At 33.6% G+C, this 17141-nt stretch overlaps 1 protein-coding gene across 3 annotated transcripts in view; it reads right to left on the bottom strand.

Moving 5' to 3' along the window:
* Nucleotides 1-1500: 1500 nt before the first annotated feature.
* Nucleotides 1501-17141, bottom strand: part of TRAPPC8 (trafficking protein particle complex subunit 8) — a 129861-nt gene continuing 114220 nt past the window's right edge. For 2 of the 3 annotated variants that reach the window (XM_051970286.1, XM_051970287.1), the window contains 5 exons: nt 14889-15074; nt 11367-11468; nt 6996-7141; nt 4689-4778; nt 1501-2565 (listed from right to left, as the gene is read on the bottom strand). In XM_051970286.1, coding sequence (XP_051826246.1) covers nt 2331-2565; nt 4689-4778; nt 6996-7141; nt 11367-11468; nt 14889-15074 — 759 coding nt within the window. In that variant the 3' untranslated portion in view covers nt 1501-2330. Of the gene's footprint in view, nt 2566-4688; nt 4779-4824; nt 4880-6995; nt 7142-11366; nt 11469-14888; nt 15075-17141 lie in introns of those variants that run through there. The other variant, XM_051970288.1, reaches the window with a different exon arrangement.

Below are 17141 nucleotides of genomic sequence, written 5' to 3'. Positions count from 1 at the left end.
ACCATTAAAAGTCTTAAAAGAGAGTTAGAAGAAAAATGGGGAAAGAGAAGCTTTGCTAGTTGAATTGGAAAAGGTAAAAAAATTCCCAGAAAGTGCAGGGAAACAGAATTTGTGAATTGGAAAAAGTAAAAAAATCTCAGGAAAGTAAGATTTGTGAATTGGAAAAGACAAAGAATTCACAAGAAAGTAATATTTGTGAATTGGAAAAGACAAAGAATTTGCAAGAAAGTAGGCTCTGTGGATTGGGAAAAGAAAATAATTCACTTAAAAAAAAAATTAGTGAAATGGAAAAAAATTCCATACAGCAAAACAACTCATTTAAAAACTCAATTGGACATATACAAAAAGTAAAAAAGCTAATAAAAAATGTCAAAGAAAATAGAAAATAAGTGAAAAAATTTTTATTTTAGAGTAAACTTATAAATTGTGCCTTGTCCTTTTAGTGTGAAAGATGTTTAAAGTTTGGCATCATTAATTTAGGTCAGTAAGGACTCTGGGATTATTGAATGCAAGTCAATTTTTTTCTCATTAAATTTAGGGCCTGTTTTATCCATCTACAGTATCTGTGACATACATAATTATTAACTCAACAGATTTTTTGAGGGGATGTTTTAATATTAGGAGAGTTTGGGATACTTTAAAAATAAAAGGGTTTTTTGTAGTATAAGTGGCCTGACAAAGAAATATTGATTAATTATTTCTACCTATGACAAACTAACAAGATAAATATTATATCACCAAGATATTCCTTATATTCCTTTCATTCCTTCTATATCCAGACTCACATAAAAGAGTTGGAGGATCTAGGTGAAAGCTCTGTATTTGACATTTACCAACAAAGTCATCTTGGACAACCAACACTCTTGGTTTCTCTAGATCTCAGCTTCTTAAACTGTAGTTCGTGACCCCATGTGGGGTCTTGTAAGTGAATGTGGAGGTCATGAAATTATGTTTTATTATCAGTAAATGTTTGATTTGTATACCTACTTTATATACTATATGCCTGGAGCCATGTAAAAAAGAGGGTGAAAAGGGGTCATGAATAGAAAAAGTTTAAGAAGTCCTGCTCTAGATTATACGTTTTTCTCATCCTCTTAAGTGAGCATATTTGTAACTATTGACTTCAATGATGACAAGATCATATTTCTTCAAAACTTTTAATAAAGCTTGGAGTGCTATACCAAGGGTAGCGCTATCATCCAAATGTGTCCTGTTCTTTAAAATAGCTGAACAAAAAAAAGAACCTCTCAACAAAAATTTAGGCTTAAAAACTATAAATACTCAGACAATTTGGAAATTACCCTCAAGATTACTTCTTTCAGAAGCCTAACATCTCATCTATTTTGGAATGGATAACTGAATAGTGCTTGCTCTTACACTGAAATTGGCTATTTACAAGATAATACTAAAACGACTGGTTTATACATATATCATTTCTATAAATATAGCATACACAATGATTTGTTCTATAAATACAATAAAATAATTCAATAGAGCCTATACAGTGAATATGATGTACGCTTTATTCTATTTACAGTACATTTGTTATAAATATAATACATTTCTTGAAAAGCTTACTTTTAATTAACTTGAGTAGATTTATATTTTTAACAGATCAACCTGGTTGTTAAATTACATAATAAAGTGAATGACAATTTAAATGACAAAAATCTCATGGTTGTGAAATAGTGCATTCTGTACTGAGATGAATGAAAAAATAAAATGTCAAATTGGTTCTAAATTATATTCAAAGCATCAGATGAAACTTAATTTGTACAAAGTTATGTATAAGTGAAAAGGTACACTGGATACTTAGACATGAAGACTTTTATAACATAGGGCCAAAAATGATTTTTGAGAATTGTGAAAAGTGAGAACAGTAGAATTTGTATTTAACACTCTATAGTAAACTTCACAGTAAAGCTGGAATTTATAGAGACTAATGGCTTAAGAATAGCATAGCCAACAAAGGCCATTTTTCTCAAGTTATCTCCTAATACGGCCACTAATATGCACCATCCTGTAAGCTGTTACAGCAATCATTAATTTTTAAAGACGGGGCCTAAGGTGCATGGATATGTTCAAAACCTGTATTTTGAATATTTAAATTATTACCAGAGTTGAAAAAAATACAAAAAGAATCTATGCATTCTCAGTCCAACGTGCTCTGCATCGATAAACATAAGCTGACAAGAGGTTTGAATATTTGCTATTGTGATCCTACTCCATCTCTTGTAATATGGTGGATGTCCCCCAAACTGCTGTAAAAGTCATTCAGCAAAGTAAGATAAAACTTATTCTTTTGGTTTCCAGTACAAATTTGCAAGTGGTCACACATTACTAATGATAATCAATGCTGGCATAGAGCTCTGCTGACTTGTTTCAAACAATGTCACTTGGTCCGATAACTTGGCAAATACCCTAGGAGTTCCAAGATTATAGACACCTGCATGAACAAAACAAGCTTTCAGCTGCAAATTATAGACTTCCTGGCTCTTAAGCTGTAGTTTGTATTGTGTCTGCCCGAGCCATGTGAATGAACCATGGACTTCCTGTGCTTCTGGGCTGAAAAAGAAAACAAGAACACAGGTGACAATTTCATCTGTTTTATGTTTTTAAAAGATTAACAAGTTTCAACAATTGATCCTAAATCTTTCGTTTCCTAATTTTTCATTTTTAAGCTTAGCAAGTTATGGCAAAGCAAGCTTATGAAAATACTCCATAGTTAAATGAATGACATCTTAACTTTCATTTAAGATATAATTTTTAACAAAAAATGTATTATTTTGAGATTTTTCATTAAAATTCACCTCTTTCTTCTGAGGACAATTCATTTATTCCTTTATAACAATGAAAGATGAAGAAATCTTATTAAGAAGCTCACACTTAGAATAGACAATTCTCAGACGAAGAAATTGAAACTATTTCTAGCCATATGAAAAGATGCTCCAAGTCATTATTAATCAGAGAAATACAAATTAAGACAACTCTGAGATACCACTTTTCACCTGTCAGATTGACTAGAATGACAGGGAAAGATAATGCGGAATGTTGGAGGGGATATGGGGAAACAGGGACACTGATAATTGTTGGTGGAATTGTGAATTTATCCAACCATTCTGGTAAGCAATTTGGAATTATGCTCAAAAAAGTATGAAACTGTGCATACCCTTGATCCAGCAGTGTTACTACTGAGCTTATATCCCAAAGAGATTGTAAAGAAGGGAAAGGGACCTGTATGTGCAAGAATGTTTGTGGCAGCCCTCTTTGTAGTGGCCAGAAACTGGAAACTGAGTGGATGCCCATCAATTGGAGAATGGCTGAATAAATTGTGGCATATGAATATTATGGAATATTATTGCTTTGTAAGAAACGACCAACAGGATGATTTCAGAGAGACCTGGAGAGATTTACATGAACTGATGCTAAGTGAAATGAACAAGACCAGAAGATCAATATACTTCAACAACAATACTATATGATGATCAATTCTGATGGACATGGCCACCTCCAACAATGAGATGAACCAAATCAGCTCCAACAGAGCAGTAACGAATTGAACCAGCTACACCCAGCGAAAGAACTCTAGATGACTATGAATCATTACATAGAATTCCCAATCCCTATATTTTTGTCCACTTGCATTTTTGATTTCCTTCACAGGCTAATAGTACACTATTTCAAAGTCCAACTCTTTTTGTACAGCAAAATAACTGTTTGGACATGTATACTTATATTGTATTTAATTTATATCTTAATGTATTTAACATATATTAATCAACCTGCCATCTGGGGGAGGGAATGAGGAGAAGGAGGGGGAAAAGTGGAACAAAAGGTTTGGCAATTGTCAATGCTGTAAAATTACCCATGCACATAATTTGTAAATAAAAAGCTATAATTAAAATAAATTTAAAAAAAAAAGCACCCTTCACAACATTACTCACAATTCATTAAGGCAGGTAGTATATTCTTATCCCCATTGTACAGAAAATTTTGGCTAGTATTAAATATATGTCTTATAAATTTGTTGAGCCAGAGAGACTTTTTAAGTACTCTCCTAAGTAACAGCTAGGAAGTATCAGAGTTGGAATTCAAACCTAACTTCTAGCTTCAGAATTTTTCATCTTACTACACTATTTAAACCAAAGTAAGGTGAACAATGCACTTCTTGTAAAGAGGGGAAATAGAGAGGTTCTATCCATCCCTCCTCAAGTTTAACTTAAAACCTTTTAAGATTTTTGGGGATACCTTGTAGAGGACTGAAACTCTTGAGTCATTGCACTGAGGTCAGTTCAAGCACTTAGGGCTAATTACTGACTGGACAATACTCTCTGGGCATATGCTTGGAAAATGGTCCTTCCCACTATCCTGTGCTGACTCAATGATTGGTGTATACAGAGGAATGTAGGAGGGACTAGGAGGGGGAGTAAGAAGAACCAGAGTCACTTTTTGTGGTGGACGAGGGAGAAGGTGGTCGCGGAGATTCTGCTTTCATACTGTTCACTTCTACCCCTGAAGATCAAGAATAAAGACTAAGGACTTGTGCTTATCCTGACTCCGGCTGATTCTGGAATATCCTGGGTGCTAGCGTGGTCATCATAGTACCTTCTATAAAAGATGTTTCTTAAAATAATTACTTTCAATTATACATTAAATTATTAAGGAAATTTGCTGTTAAAAACCTTTACCTTGTTGTTTTATGTCGCAGATCAATTATTACATCTACGTCCGTCTGAGAACAATTGGAAAGCAAAAGGGTGACTGGTACTAAACAAAGGCTATGAGAGAAGAAGAAAAAGGATTTTTGTTTAAAAAACAGAGAAAATATTTAATAATAATTTAAAACAACCCATAACTTGTGACTGGTACTAAACAAAGGCTATGAGAGAAGAAGAAAAAGGATTGAGCATTTTTGTTTTAGAAACAGAGGAAGTAATTAATAATAATTTAAAATAACCCATAAGTTGTATTTTAAAATCTCTACCACATAGACATTTTAAAATATTCTATGTTCAAATAATGAGCCAGGTATAAAGTCACTCAAAACAAACCTTTTCAACAAGAAATATTACTGTTGAAAACAATACATATATTAGCATATAACAACTTATATGAGATTCTCTCCCTCCCTTTTTGATCTTATTTTTCTTGTGCTGTGTGATAATTGTGGAAATATGTATAGAAGAATTGCACATATTTAACATATATTGGATTGTTTAATGTCTGGGGAAAGGGGGAGTAGAGAGGGAGAAAAAAAATTGGAACACAAGATTTTGCAACAAGGGTGAATGTTAAAGACTATGCATGTGTTTTGAAAATAAAAAAGCTTTAAAAATAAATGAATGTGTTTATTTAATTGCTGACCTTAAAATAAAAATGTAAGAACTTCTCTAAGATATTTCCTGCTATTCCCTACTTCCAATCCCTCCCCATCCCAAACAGAACAAAGGTAAACAATAATTATCCAAAAAGCTTAATAGAAGAAAAAATTTTAGCTGGAAAATGCTATAGGCCTGCATAAGTACTTCTATTCTCTTTGTTAATTCAGTTCAATATATATTTACTGAACTCTTGCTAGGTAGAAATGGTTTGGGGATCATTAAATGTTACTGGGGAATGAGAGGAGAGGGTAAGAAGAGCCCAAATGAAATGTTCAATTACTGACAGTCTAAGCAAGAAGAGAATATGTGAATACAGATTGTGTGTAAGCAGTTATGCTCATTTCAGAGAATTGACACAACTGTCTTTAATGGAAAGATTCTTCCTATTCAATATCATAGGGGTATTTTCCTTTCGCTAATGAATCCTTTTACAGTGAATAACAACAGCCAAAAAAGCTTATCTGATGATTCAAAGTTAAATTAAGCCTTCCAGAAGCCTGACTGCATGAAGTTATCTTTAAGTTAGGCAAGATGGCCTGAAGTTGCTGCCCTGAAAAGAACAGTTGTTCAATAGGGGTTTGTTAAATAAATTGTATTAAGAGAAAAATGATGATCATTTTTTCATCATTTTATGTGAACCTGTCTTGTCAAGTTTGAAATTCTGCTAAATACACTGTATTTCTATGTTTTTAAGGAGTTTTATCACCTCATTTTCTTAATCTTATAAAAACCGAAACAAAATACATTTACTTAGTAGTATAAACACCCACCCCGAGATTCTTTTAAAGGATTATTTCACTGAGCATAAAGCTTCAAAACAATTTTTAGTTACTTAAAACATTTAACTACTTTAAAAAAATTATAAATAAGCAAAATGAAGTCAATATAGACAAACCTTTCTAATGTGAAAAAAAAAACATTGTTTACAAATAACAAAGATCTGATGCATTAATGATTTTATAATTAGTGTTTATAGGGAATGACGAAGATAAAAATGGCAATGAATGTCTTTATATCTGATGTACCTTCCTTGTCCATCACAACTGAGACCCTCAGATATGGATTTGATTTGTCTTTACCCTTGACATCTGGAGTCTGTTATTCTTTTAGATATAAGCTGCATACAACAAACTAAAAATATAAATTTGCTTTTACTTATTCTTAATGTTTCTCCATCAGAGATTGTGCTTGGTTTGGGCTCCACAAAAATCATGCCTCCCCCAGGATAATATCATCATCTGAAATCTACTCGTTATGGGACTGATTCAGCTTTGATACTCCATATCTCCTCAGAACCCACAGAGACCTCTTCCCCTCAAATTGGAAAAAAAGAGTAATAAACTCCACCTGAAGTCTCCCTTTTTTGAAGCTCAGAATTTTCCAACTAATTTCATTTTCCACCAGCTGCTCAACTTGGTCTTAACTCTACTACCCGAACTCTTTCCCCCTTCCAGCTTCCTTTTGTATATCTTTTCCCACTAAGCTGAAAGATTATTGAGGGTAGAAATTGTCTTTCTTTTTCTTAAACTCTCCAGAGTTTAGGACAATGGCACATAGTAGGTAGGCATTTGTAAATGTTTACTGATTATTATCTAAAATGAACATATTTCAAACCTTTTTTGATGAAATGGATGACTAAAGGACTCTGGATATTGAAGACTAGTTTTTATGAGACTTGATAGTTGTTCTACTGTAGGTCTTGTGGGAACCATTGTGTTTTCTGGACGAGTAAATTTTAAGAGTCCCATCTCTGGTGGTTCCTAGGGAAGAAAAACAAAATAAAACCTTAATTTAAAAAAATAGAGCAAATGTTTTGAAATAACATTAAAAAAATGAAATAAAAATGAAATAATTCTTGCTCTCAAGCTGATATTCTACTGGAGGACAGAGCATGTATGTACAGAGATTAAATAAAAAGAAGACATAGTTTGAAGAGACAGCACAAACTTTTGGGATTTCAGGAAAGAGTCCATATAGGAAGTAGGACTTGAGCTGCTAAACACATTAATGAGAAATGGAGTTTAATCTGCATACACTTAATGTAACAATTTGTCTAGAATTTAGAAGTACATGAAAAAGTAATATAAAATAAGTCTAGATGAGAACCAGATTATAATAGGCTTCAAATGTCAGAGTGGTTAAGTGAGTTGGCCCACCATCACACAACATGAGGTATCAGATGCAAGATTTAAATGAAGATCTTGTTGCCTCCGAAGTCTAGCCCTCTATTTATTCTAGCATCTATCCCAAATCACAACCCTCAAGAGGAAGGGAAAGATAGACAGCACCAAAAGCTACAAAGACAGCAGAGAGGACAAGGACTAAGAAAGGCCATCAGTTTGGAAAGTAACAGATCATTAGCAATCTGGTCATTAGCAATCTGAACAACACAGTGCAGAAAAGTGTGGTGAAGTCAGATCAGACTGCAATTAGTAGAGCAGTGAAAAATGAATAAGGAAATGAATATAATGACTATATTTTCCCTAGGAGTCTATGAAAGTAACTGAGACATAAGACAAAAGTCTGAGGGGATGACACAGGTAAGGGAAAGAATTTTGAAAGAGTGCAACTCAGACATACTAAGCGTCATCTCCATAAAACCAAAACACCTATTGAAGTTTTCAAACTGATGTTCCAGAGGCATCTCAAGTTCAAAGAGGCCAGAAGAAAACGAATTATCTTTCTCATCAAATCACCCCTCTTCTAAATTTCCCCTATATCTGTGAAAGAAACTACCACTGTTTTTGCCTTCATTTTCCAGGTTCATAGTAATGGATCAGCACTTCAGTGTAGCAGATCAAGTGCCAGAAATGAAGTCAAGAAAACTCATCTTCCTGAGTTCAAATGTGGCCTCAGGCACTTACTAATTCCTCATATGTAAAATGAAATGGAGAAAAAAAGAATAAACCACTCTAGTGTCTTTACCAAGAAAACCTTAAATGGGATCACAAAGAGCTGAATATGAATGAAATGAGTGAGCAACAATCATTTTAGTAATATTTCTAAATTCTCCTCACCCTCATACATTCAATAAGTTGTCCAATCCTGCCATTTCTCTTTTCGTATGTCTTATATCTGGGTCCTTCTCTATAGTTATACAACTATGACTTTCGCTTAAACCCTCATCACCTCTTACTGTATGGTTCCAATGATTTCCCTACCACAAATACACCCTACATACAGTTGCCAGTATGATTCTTTTCAAGTGTCAAGCCAATCCCCTATTCCACCTATTCCAGAGAATCACTATTGCTTCTAGGATAAAATACAAAATTAACTAATTGGCCTTTGAAACCCTGTATAAGCTGCCCTTGATCTAGCTTTCATTGTACAGGTTACCCCCTTCCCTGTATTGTAAGATTCAACTACATTGATTTCTCTGTTCCTCACATAAAACTCCTCCATCTCCATACCTTTGCACTGACTGTGCCCTCATGACTGGAATATAATACTTTCTCACATGTAGTTCAAAAGATTTCTCTCTTCCTTGAAGATGGAGTTCAAGCATTAACTCCTATCTTCATGACTATCTCCAACCCTAATGCTCTTCTTCCCTAATCCTTGAACTTTAGTTAAATTTAACCCTTTGTATCTGTCCTCTTTTTATTTATTCTGTATATATTTATTTATGTACTTGTCTCTCCCGAGGGAATATATAATTCGATGAAATTAGGGTTTGTTTTATTCTTTGTTTATATTTGTATCCTCAGTGTCTAACACAGTGCTTGTAAATATGTAGTAGGTGCTTAATAAATGCTTTTTTTTTTTATTAATGAAGGAAGGAATATCTAGGGGCTGAGAAAAGAAGAGAAAGTCTGAAATAATCACTGTAGTTAATGTGTTCAAGACTCAACCAAAGAAGAGTAAACAGAATGCCATTGCCACATTAAGGCCAGGAAAAATTAATTAACACAAATCTGTAGTGGAAAAATATGGTGTTCTTGTTCTTTTCTTTTCTAAAATATGATGGTTCTCTGTGGGCAGGTTTCTTGGGGATGTTTTCTTGGGGAGGCAATCTTAGTTTCAGTTCAGATCAATAATCACCTTAAATACAGCCAGCTGATAAAATCCAAATGTTTATTTTCTCCTTCCAAGTCTTATCTCTTTCCTTGGGCCCGGTTAGCTTGCTTGGAGACCTATCTCTCTGCTTGGTTCCAAGAGCTCTTGCAGCTTCAACTGCAGTCTCTAGCTTGTCAATCTCCTTAACTGAACTCACTTGAGCCTTCTTTGGTTCCGAGAGCTCTCATTGCTAATCTTTTGCCTCTAGCAGCTTCTGCTTCTAGCTCAACTCTGACTCTTGGCAATCTTTAGAACTGAATTAACTCACTGACTGACTGAAGCTCTTTTTATGCTCTCTCAAAGGTTGACTCCTCCTCCGAGAGTGGGATTATGGGAAGTGTGAATTCACGAAACTAACTTTGTGTATCTTCCATACTTGTGAACACTTGTGAATCTTCCAAACTTGCGAACTAATGTGTGTGAGCTAATGTGTGAACTCTCAAAGGTGCAAACCCAAGCACACAAACATTGCTTCCATCAATTCCATTGAGTTATCACCTTGTTTCAAGTTCTGGCCCATAATAGAAAAACTTAGCTTATGTCCAAAATTCTCCTTAGTAACATTCAGCAGTCAAGTAACAGCAAAAGCATTGGATGGGGCAACAAATCCATTCTAACATATTATGACTCATAATGTTTAATGAATCTATAATCTTTGATGGATTTGAGTCCCCCTTGGTTCAGGTATTCTACTATCTTTGGTTCTATGAGGCTCAAGATCTTCCCATTTTCAACTCATAGCCTCTAATATCTAAGGTGAATTGATCTCATATGCCCTTACATGTTTAAAATGTTAAAGAAGAAAATAACAACAATGTAAGCTGAGTCTATGAGAAACATAATAGAAATGTTATCTTGGGTTTTGTTGTTCTTGTTCATAAAAGAGTATTTAGCAGCAAACTAATAGTACTAGAATAGAACTAATGGCCTTGGGTGTACTTTATTGTCAAAAAAAATTTTTTTTTCATGCCCATCAATTGGAGAATGGCTGAATAAATTGTGGCATATGAATATTATGGAATATTATTGTTCGGTAAGAAATGACCAGCAGGAGGATTTCAGAGAGGCCTGGAGAGACTTACATGAACTGATGCTGAGTGAAATGAGCAGGACCAGGGGATCATTATATACTTCAACAACAATACTATATGATGATCAATTCTGATGGACGTGGCCCTCTTCAGCAATGAGATGAACTAAATCAGTTCCAATGGAGCAGGAGTGAATTTAACTAGCTACACCCAGCAAAAGAACTCTGGGAAATGACTAAAAACCATTACATGGAATTCCCAATTCCTCTATTTTTGTCCACCTGCATTTTTGATTTCCTTCACAGGCTAATTGTACACTATTTCAGAGTTCGATTCTTTTTGTACAGCAAAATAACTGTTTGGATATGTACACTTATTTTTTTAATTTAATTTAATTTAAAAATATTTAATTTATACTTTAACATATTTAACATGTATTGGTCGACCTGCCATCTGGGGGATGGGGTGGGAGGAAGGAGAGGAAAAATTGGAACAAAAGGTTTGGCAATTGTCAATGCTATAAAATTAGTCAGGCATATAACTTCTAAGTAAAAAGCTATAATAATAAAAAAAAAAAATTTCAATTAGCTTGTTGCCAAACAAAAAAATTAAGTATTATTAAGTGAAGATGAAGTAGCATTAATTAGTGAACCTGTGTGTTAAACACAAGTTTGGCTAATGCTAACTTTCATGTTAACCTACTGGTAAGATACCTAATTTTATTATGCCCATATATCATGGAAAGAGACATTTAATCATTTTACATTATGTATGAACTTAAGACAAAGATAATGAATGCTGATTATGTATTTTAAATAGAAGAAAAGTGTGGAAACTAACAACCAGAAATTCTTAAGTTGTCACAGTTCAGTCAATTTGCTTCAAAAATTATTACCTGCTTTTGAGAAAATGAGAAAGCCTCTCTTCCAAGAGTTCGAAGAATAACATGATGCTGGCCTTCCAAAATAAGCTGTTTATTGTCTTCTACAACATAGGCCTATAAGAGATAACAAACAAAAAGATTATCTAAATTTGTGACAAGAGATGTTATAACTAATTTCATCAATCATCAGAAAATAAGCAAAATGTGCATTTTTTAGACTCAAAATAATTTAACTGATAGTCTTCTATCCTTAGAATTAAAAAATCAAAACATTTTTGATGAAATTTGCAAAGGGACATATGCAGAAGTACTGTGAGACAATGTAATGTACTTTGCAAACCTAAAAAGTATTATATAAATATCAGTTATTATCATCAGCCTCCAATTTGGTAATGCCTTTATTCCCCAAGCCTTTCTTCTATTGCCTTCCTGCTGAGTTCAAGCAGTGTTTATGGAACAATTATAGGAGTATGTTTCTCTCTATATTATATTCTGCTTTCTCTTCATTCTACTTCTACATGTCTGGTTGCCCGCTCTCAGTCTCTTCTCCTGTATCTCCATTCAGATTAAACCTACTAATCAGAGGTGTATCCCCTGACTCTGTCCAGTCATTCTTCTGTTGCCTTTTTATGCTGTTTTGATTGGTGATCTCATCAGTTCCCATGGATTCAACTGTTAGCTTTACAAAGATAATTCTCAGATGTATTTGTTAAGCTTTCTGTTGATCTCTCATCCCCAAATCTCTTATCTTGAATTGGATATCTCAAAGACATTTAAACTTAACATGTTCAAACTGAAGTCATATGTTTCCTCCCACACCCTACCTCTTCTAAATTTCTAAAAGTTGGGGGTACCACCATCCTCCTTGCTCTTTCATACTTCATTCTATATCCATTCAAGTGCTATATCCTATTCCTTCTATCTTTATATCATCTCTAATATACATCCCCTTCTCTCCTCTGATACTACCATCACTCAGGAATCTAGAAGGCCTTCATCATTTTATGCTTGGAGAATTGCTAAGTCCTGCTGGCTGGTCTTACTGCTTCAAGTCCCTCTCTACTACAGAACATCCTTCACTCATTTGTCAAATTGATCTTTCTAAAGTGTAAGACTGATCACATTACCCCTCCTTTCAAAGGACTTCTGTAGATTCTTATTACAACCAGGATTAAATATAAAATCTTCTGTTTGGCTTTTAAAGTACTTCATAACTTGTCCTCTTTCTAGCTTTCCAGTCTTAATTCTCCTCCAAAATCTCCTGACTTCAGACATTTTCACTCCACATCTAAAATCATTTCCTTCTCATCTTTGCTCCTTGGCTTCTTTCAAATTTCAGCTAAAATCTTACTTTCTGCAAAAAGCTTTTGTAGTCCTTCTTAACTTTAATGCCTTCCCTCTGAGATTTTTCCCATTTTTCCAGTATGTATTTTTGTTTGAAAATGATTGTTTACAATCATGTTATCCCTTTCATTATTCTATGAGCGCTTTCATAACAGGGACTGTTTCACAGTTTTCACATTTGGAGAGGGGTGATATGATCTTCTCAATGCTTAGGACGTAAATACCATGTACATTCCCCTTTCCTTCCTTCCCTCAGGTTATACAGGCCAGTCATGTCTTCATTTCTCAACAGATTACAAACCAGACTCTTCCATCATGTTCATTCATTTGGTACCTTTCTCTCTTACAACCTCTTTTTAGTTTCTTCTACGGCCTGGGTTTCCATTAGAATAAGCTCCAAAAGAGCCAGAATGATCTTTTTTGTTGCTTGCTTTTTTCTATTCCCAGTACTTGGTAGCACAGTGTCTGGCAACTAAGCATTTAGTAATTACCTAGTAAGCCTGCTGTCTGTTGATGACTATACTGATAGATTGGTAGTTTTTTAGAATATAAGTTTTTTATTCTTGCCTACTTGCAATACTTTTTTACTTTGATCCAGAATCTCTAGATTTTGGCTATAAAGTTTATGGGAGTTTTCCTTTTAGAATTGTCCTCCACACCCTACCCCTTTACTTCCCCTTCAGGCTCAAGCAGTAACCAGTGGATTTTATTTCTACTTTGTCTTCCAGTTCTAAGAAATCTGGGCAGTTTTCTTGAAATATGGTTCGCTCTTTGAATGTGTTTTTTCATATAGTTCAATGACTTAAATGATCTTTCTTCAATCTTCTGGGTTCAGTTGTTTTCAATGAGATACTTTAAATTATCCTCTATTTTTTTTCAAGCTTTGGCCTTTGTTTTAATGATTCTTGTTGTCTTGTATTGTAATTAATTTTTGTGTGATTTAATTTTCAGTGTCTTTTATTTGTTTTGTACTTCTTGTGCTAGGTTATTTATACCCTTTCCAAGTCTCTGCCACAGCTCTCATTTCTTATTCAATTCTTTCTTCATTTTTATTTTATATCATTTTAAAACTTATTTTACCTCTTACATCCTTTCTTTAGGAATCTGAATTGATGTTATGGGCAAACTGGGTTTTTCTTTGAGGCTTTGTTTTTCATTGTTTTAGAATTATTTTCCTCTTCTGATTTTGTCTTAAGCATATATCTAGAATCATAACAGCTCTTATTCTTTTTTGTCTATTCATTCTACCAGAAACTTCTAGGACAACCTGCTATGAACTCAAGGGCTGAGTTTGTGATCCAAGGCCACCTGGAAAATCATAGTTATTACTCTGGGCCAGGGACTTAAAATCAAGAGCAAGATCAACTCTTGTCCTGAAGCTGTTGTACCGTGCCCATAATCATAAGCTACCTAGATTTCACATTTTCCACTTTGGTCACTTGCCTATAGATCATATTTGTGATCTTGGGCTAGAAAGTTGACCCACTTTGTAATTTCTCTATTTCCCAATCACTAATTGTTTTTAAATTTTTAGATCACTGTTGGAGCAGTTATTGGGGAAACGATGCTGTACTGCTACTTCTTATTCTATCATATCAGCTCAAGTTTCTGTCTACTTGGTTGTTCCCATTTTATTACCCAAAAGTAGCTCCAAAAAGGCTCTTATTTACAAATCCTTAGAAATTATGTTCAGCTACTCCTAGAAGTATATCTATAGAATCATGACAATCTTTTGTATTCAACCTCTATTACAGGTCCTTGGCTTTTGTCTTCTACCCTGTTTCTAAAAACATATGCAGTTTTCTATTAATTCTGTTTATTTTTTTGTTTAGTGACAAAGAACTGGAAGGAAAGCTGGTGACGAGTAACTTGGGAATGACTGAACAAACTGTGGTATACTGATTGTAATAGACTATCTGAAGAATTTGGATAAGACTACAAATACTGAGGAAGGGGATAAAACACCCACATCTAAAAAAAGCAACATAAGTAACTGGTCTTAGGAAAAAACAAACTTAGTCACAGTGAGGGGCATTATGTCAAAGAATAAAACAAAATTAAAATTGAAGTTCTTCAGAAAATTAAATATAGAAAAACCAATATTTGTTATTCAGCTCATATATCTAATACTTCAAAAATAAGCATATTTTTAAAAAGACATACTTATTCAAGAAAAGCAATAATACATACCTTCCATAACACAACAATATTCAAATCCACCTCACTGCATTTTTTAATTAATCTCACTGCATCATCAGAGGACTGTTTTTCAGTTGCCATAGAACTACACATGGATGACTGGGGATGTGTTTTTTTCAATTCAGATGATAAACTTCGAAAAAAAAAGTCAGCACATGGACTTGCTGAACTTATTATCTGTTTTTAAAAAACAACAGTTTATTATTAAATTATTAAAACCTAAATGGAATAAAAATGTGCATTTCTTATAATTTACATAGAAAAAATATTCACAAACAACTTCTTGAAAACAATATGACGGTTTGAATGCTAGCATGGCTGGAAGTTTTATAGATGATACTATATGCTAGCTCTGTGGTAAGAAGTCATAGACCTAAGAAACTAATAACATGGAATTCTTCCACGCAGACTTGAAACCAATTACTTACAATTCCCAAACTTCATTCTTCCCGTCAGTACCATTCATTTATCTTACTCTATTTTCATATATGCAAGAAGGTTAAGTATTTATTTCTAAGACCATAAAAAGAATGTATAGAATAGTTTTGTGTTGCTTAATATCATAGGTGGGACAAATAATGTTCAATTATAATTACAATAAAAGGCAATATCTAATCCAGCATACAAATGGAACAGACACATTCATTTATCATATCTTTTTATATAGTTAGGTCTACAATTAGACGAAGCTACAGGTTTTATTTTAGACATAAAAGAACAAACTCATGAGTAACAATTATATTATAAGTGCTCTGTTTTTCTAGTTAAGAAGTCTTATTCTGTCTATCAAAAAAACCTAGGAAATGTTTTAAAATCCACAAAATGTCCCTTTTTTTTTTTTAAACTACATGAGCTTATAATTTGTTTTTATTGTTTTGATCAAGAAAGGAGAAAAGATCATACACCAACAATGATAGATAAGTTGTTTCTTATGTACTAAAAATGCACAATATTTAACTTGATATATTCTGCTTCACTGAACCTCTAATCCCTTATCGTTCCTAAATTCATGAAATATTTGTGTCTAGCAATTTCTATAATAGGGGCTTTTAACCTGAGGGGCCTGCCAATTTTTCTTTTTTTAAAAAAATATTTTGATAACTAGTTAATGTAATTGGTTTTCTTTGTAATTCCATGTATTTTCTTTTATGTATTTAAAAATATTCTGAAAATGATTCCAATCTCTCTCTCTCTCTCTCTCTTTTTTTTTTTTTTTTTTGGGGGGGGGGTGGTGGTGGTGAAGGGGACAGCTAGGTGGCACAGCACCAGCCCTGAAGTCAGGAGGACCTGAGTTCAAATCTGGCCTCAGACACTTAACACTTCCTAGCTGTGTGATCCTGAGCAAATGACTTAACCCCAAATGCCTCAGCAAAAAAAAAAAAAAATCCTTTCTTTCATAAGCTCATATATTCATATAGTTTTGGTTACTACTTTATATGGATGACTCCTAGCTCTGTTTTCTATGTTTTCTACTTTGACATCTTTCTGGATCAAATATAGACTCTTAGTATGTAGATGTTCTATTGACACTTATAACCTAACAGGCTACAAACTAATTTTATTACTAATCCTCAAAATAGAAACCTCTTCTGAAATTCCTTGTTATTATCAACAGTCCTATTCCCTTTAATCTTTTAGTTTCACATTATTGGAGATTTTCTACAAAATATGCAATTTATTTCCTATACAAATTTTTGTCAATTCTCTTGTCTTTTCATTTTCACTATTTCCACTCTAATTCATCAACTTGATAACTTTTCTTAAAACATCATTTTTACCTTTTCCCTATTCCTAAACATTCCAAATATGCTCTTTACTTTCACTGGGTCCTCTAATCCCTTTACTCCTCAGTTCTTTCTCAGGCTTTAATCTCTGCTCTCATGTCACTTTCCTCTTTTCCCAATTTTGACACTTTTAAATCTAATTAATCAATTCCCTTTTTACAATGTCAACTACATTCAAATCAATTGCTCCCTTTTCCTCATGTTATTCATCCCATGTCATGTCCTAATGCCATTCATCCCTTGCTAAGCCTTGGCACTGAGTGGAGCTGATGAAAGTTACATAGAACAGAAAATGAGAGAATATCTATAAATTCATATTATCCAACTTCAATTAGACTAATTTCATCAAAGTCATCCTTCACTACAACAGAAAATATTCTAAAACCTTTTTCTTCTCTCTCCAAGCCTCACATCTTATCTTCCTGTCTGTTACACTGAGTAGCTCAAATCTTTAGTTTAT

This window comes from Antechinus flavipes, chromosome 1, assembly GCF_016432865.1.
Source record: "Antechinus flavipes isolate AdamAnt ecotype Samford, QLD, Australia chromosome 1, AdamAnt_v2, whole genome shotgun sequence".
Classification (NCBI taxonomy): Eukaryota; Metazoa; Chordata; class Mammalia; order Dasyuromorphia; family Dasyuridae; genus Antechinus; species Antechinus flavipes.
The sequence above is the reverse complement of the archived record's forward strand: the minus strand, read 5'-3'. Positions and strand labels throughout refer to the sequence as shown.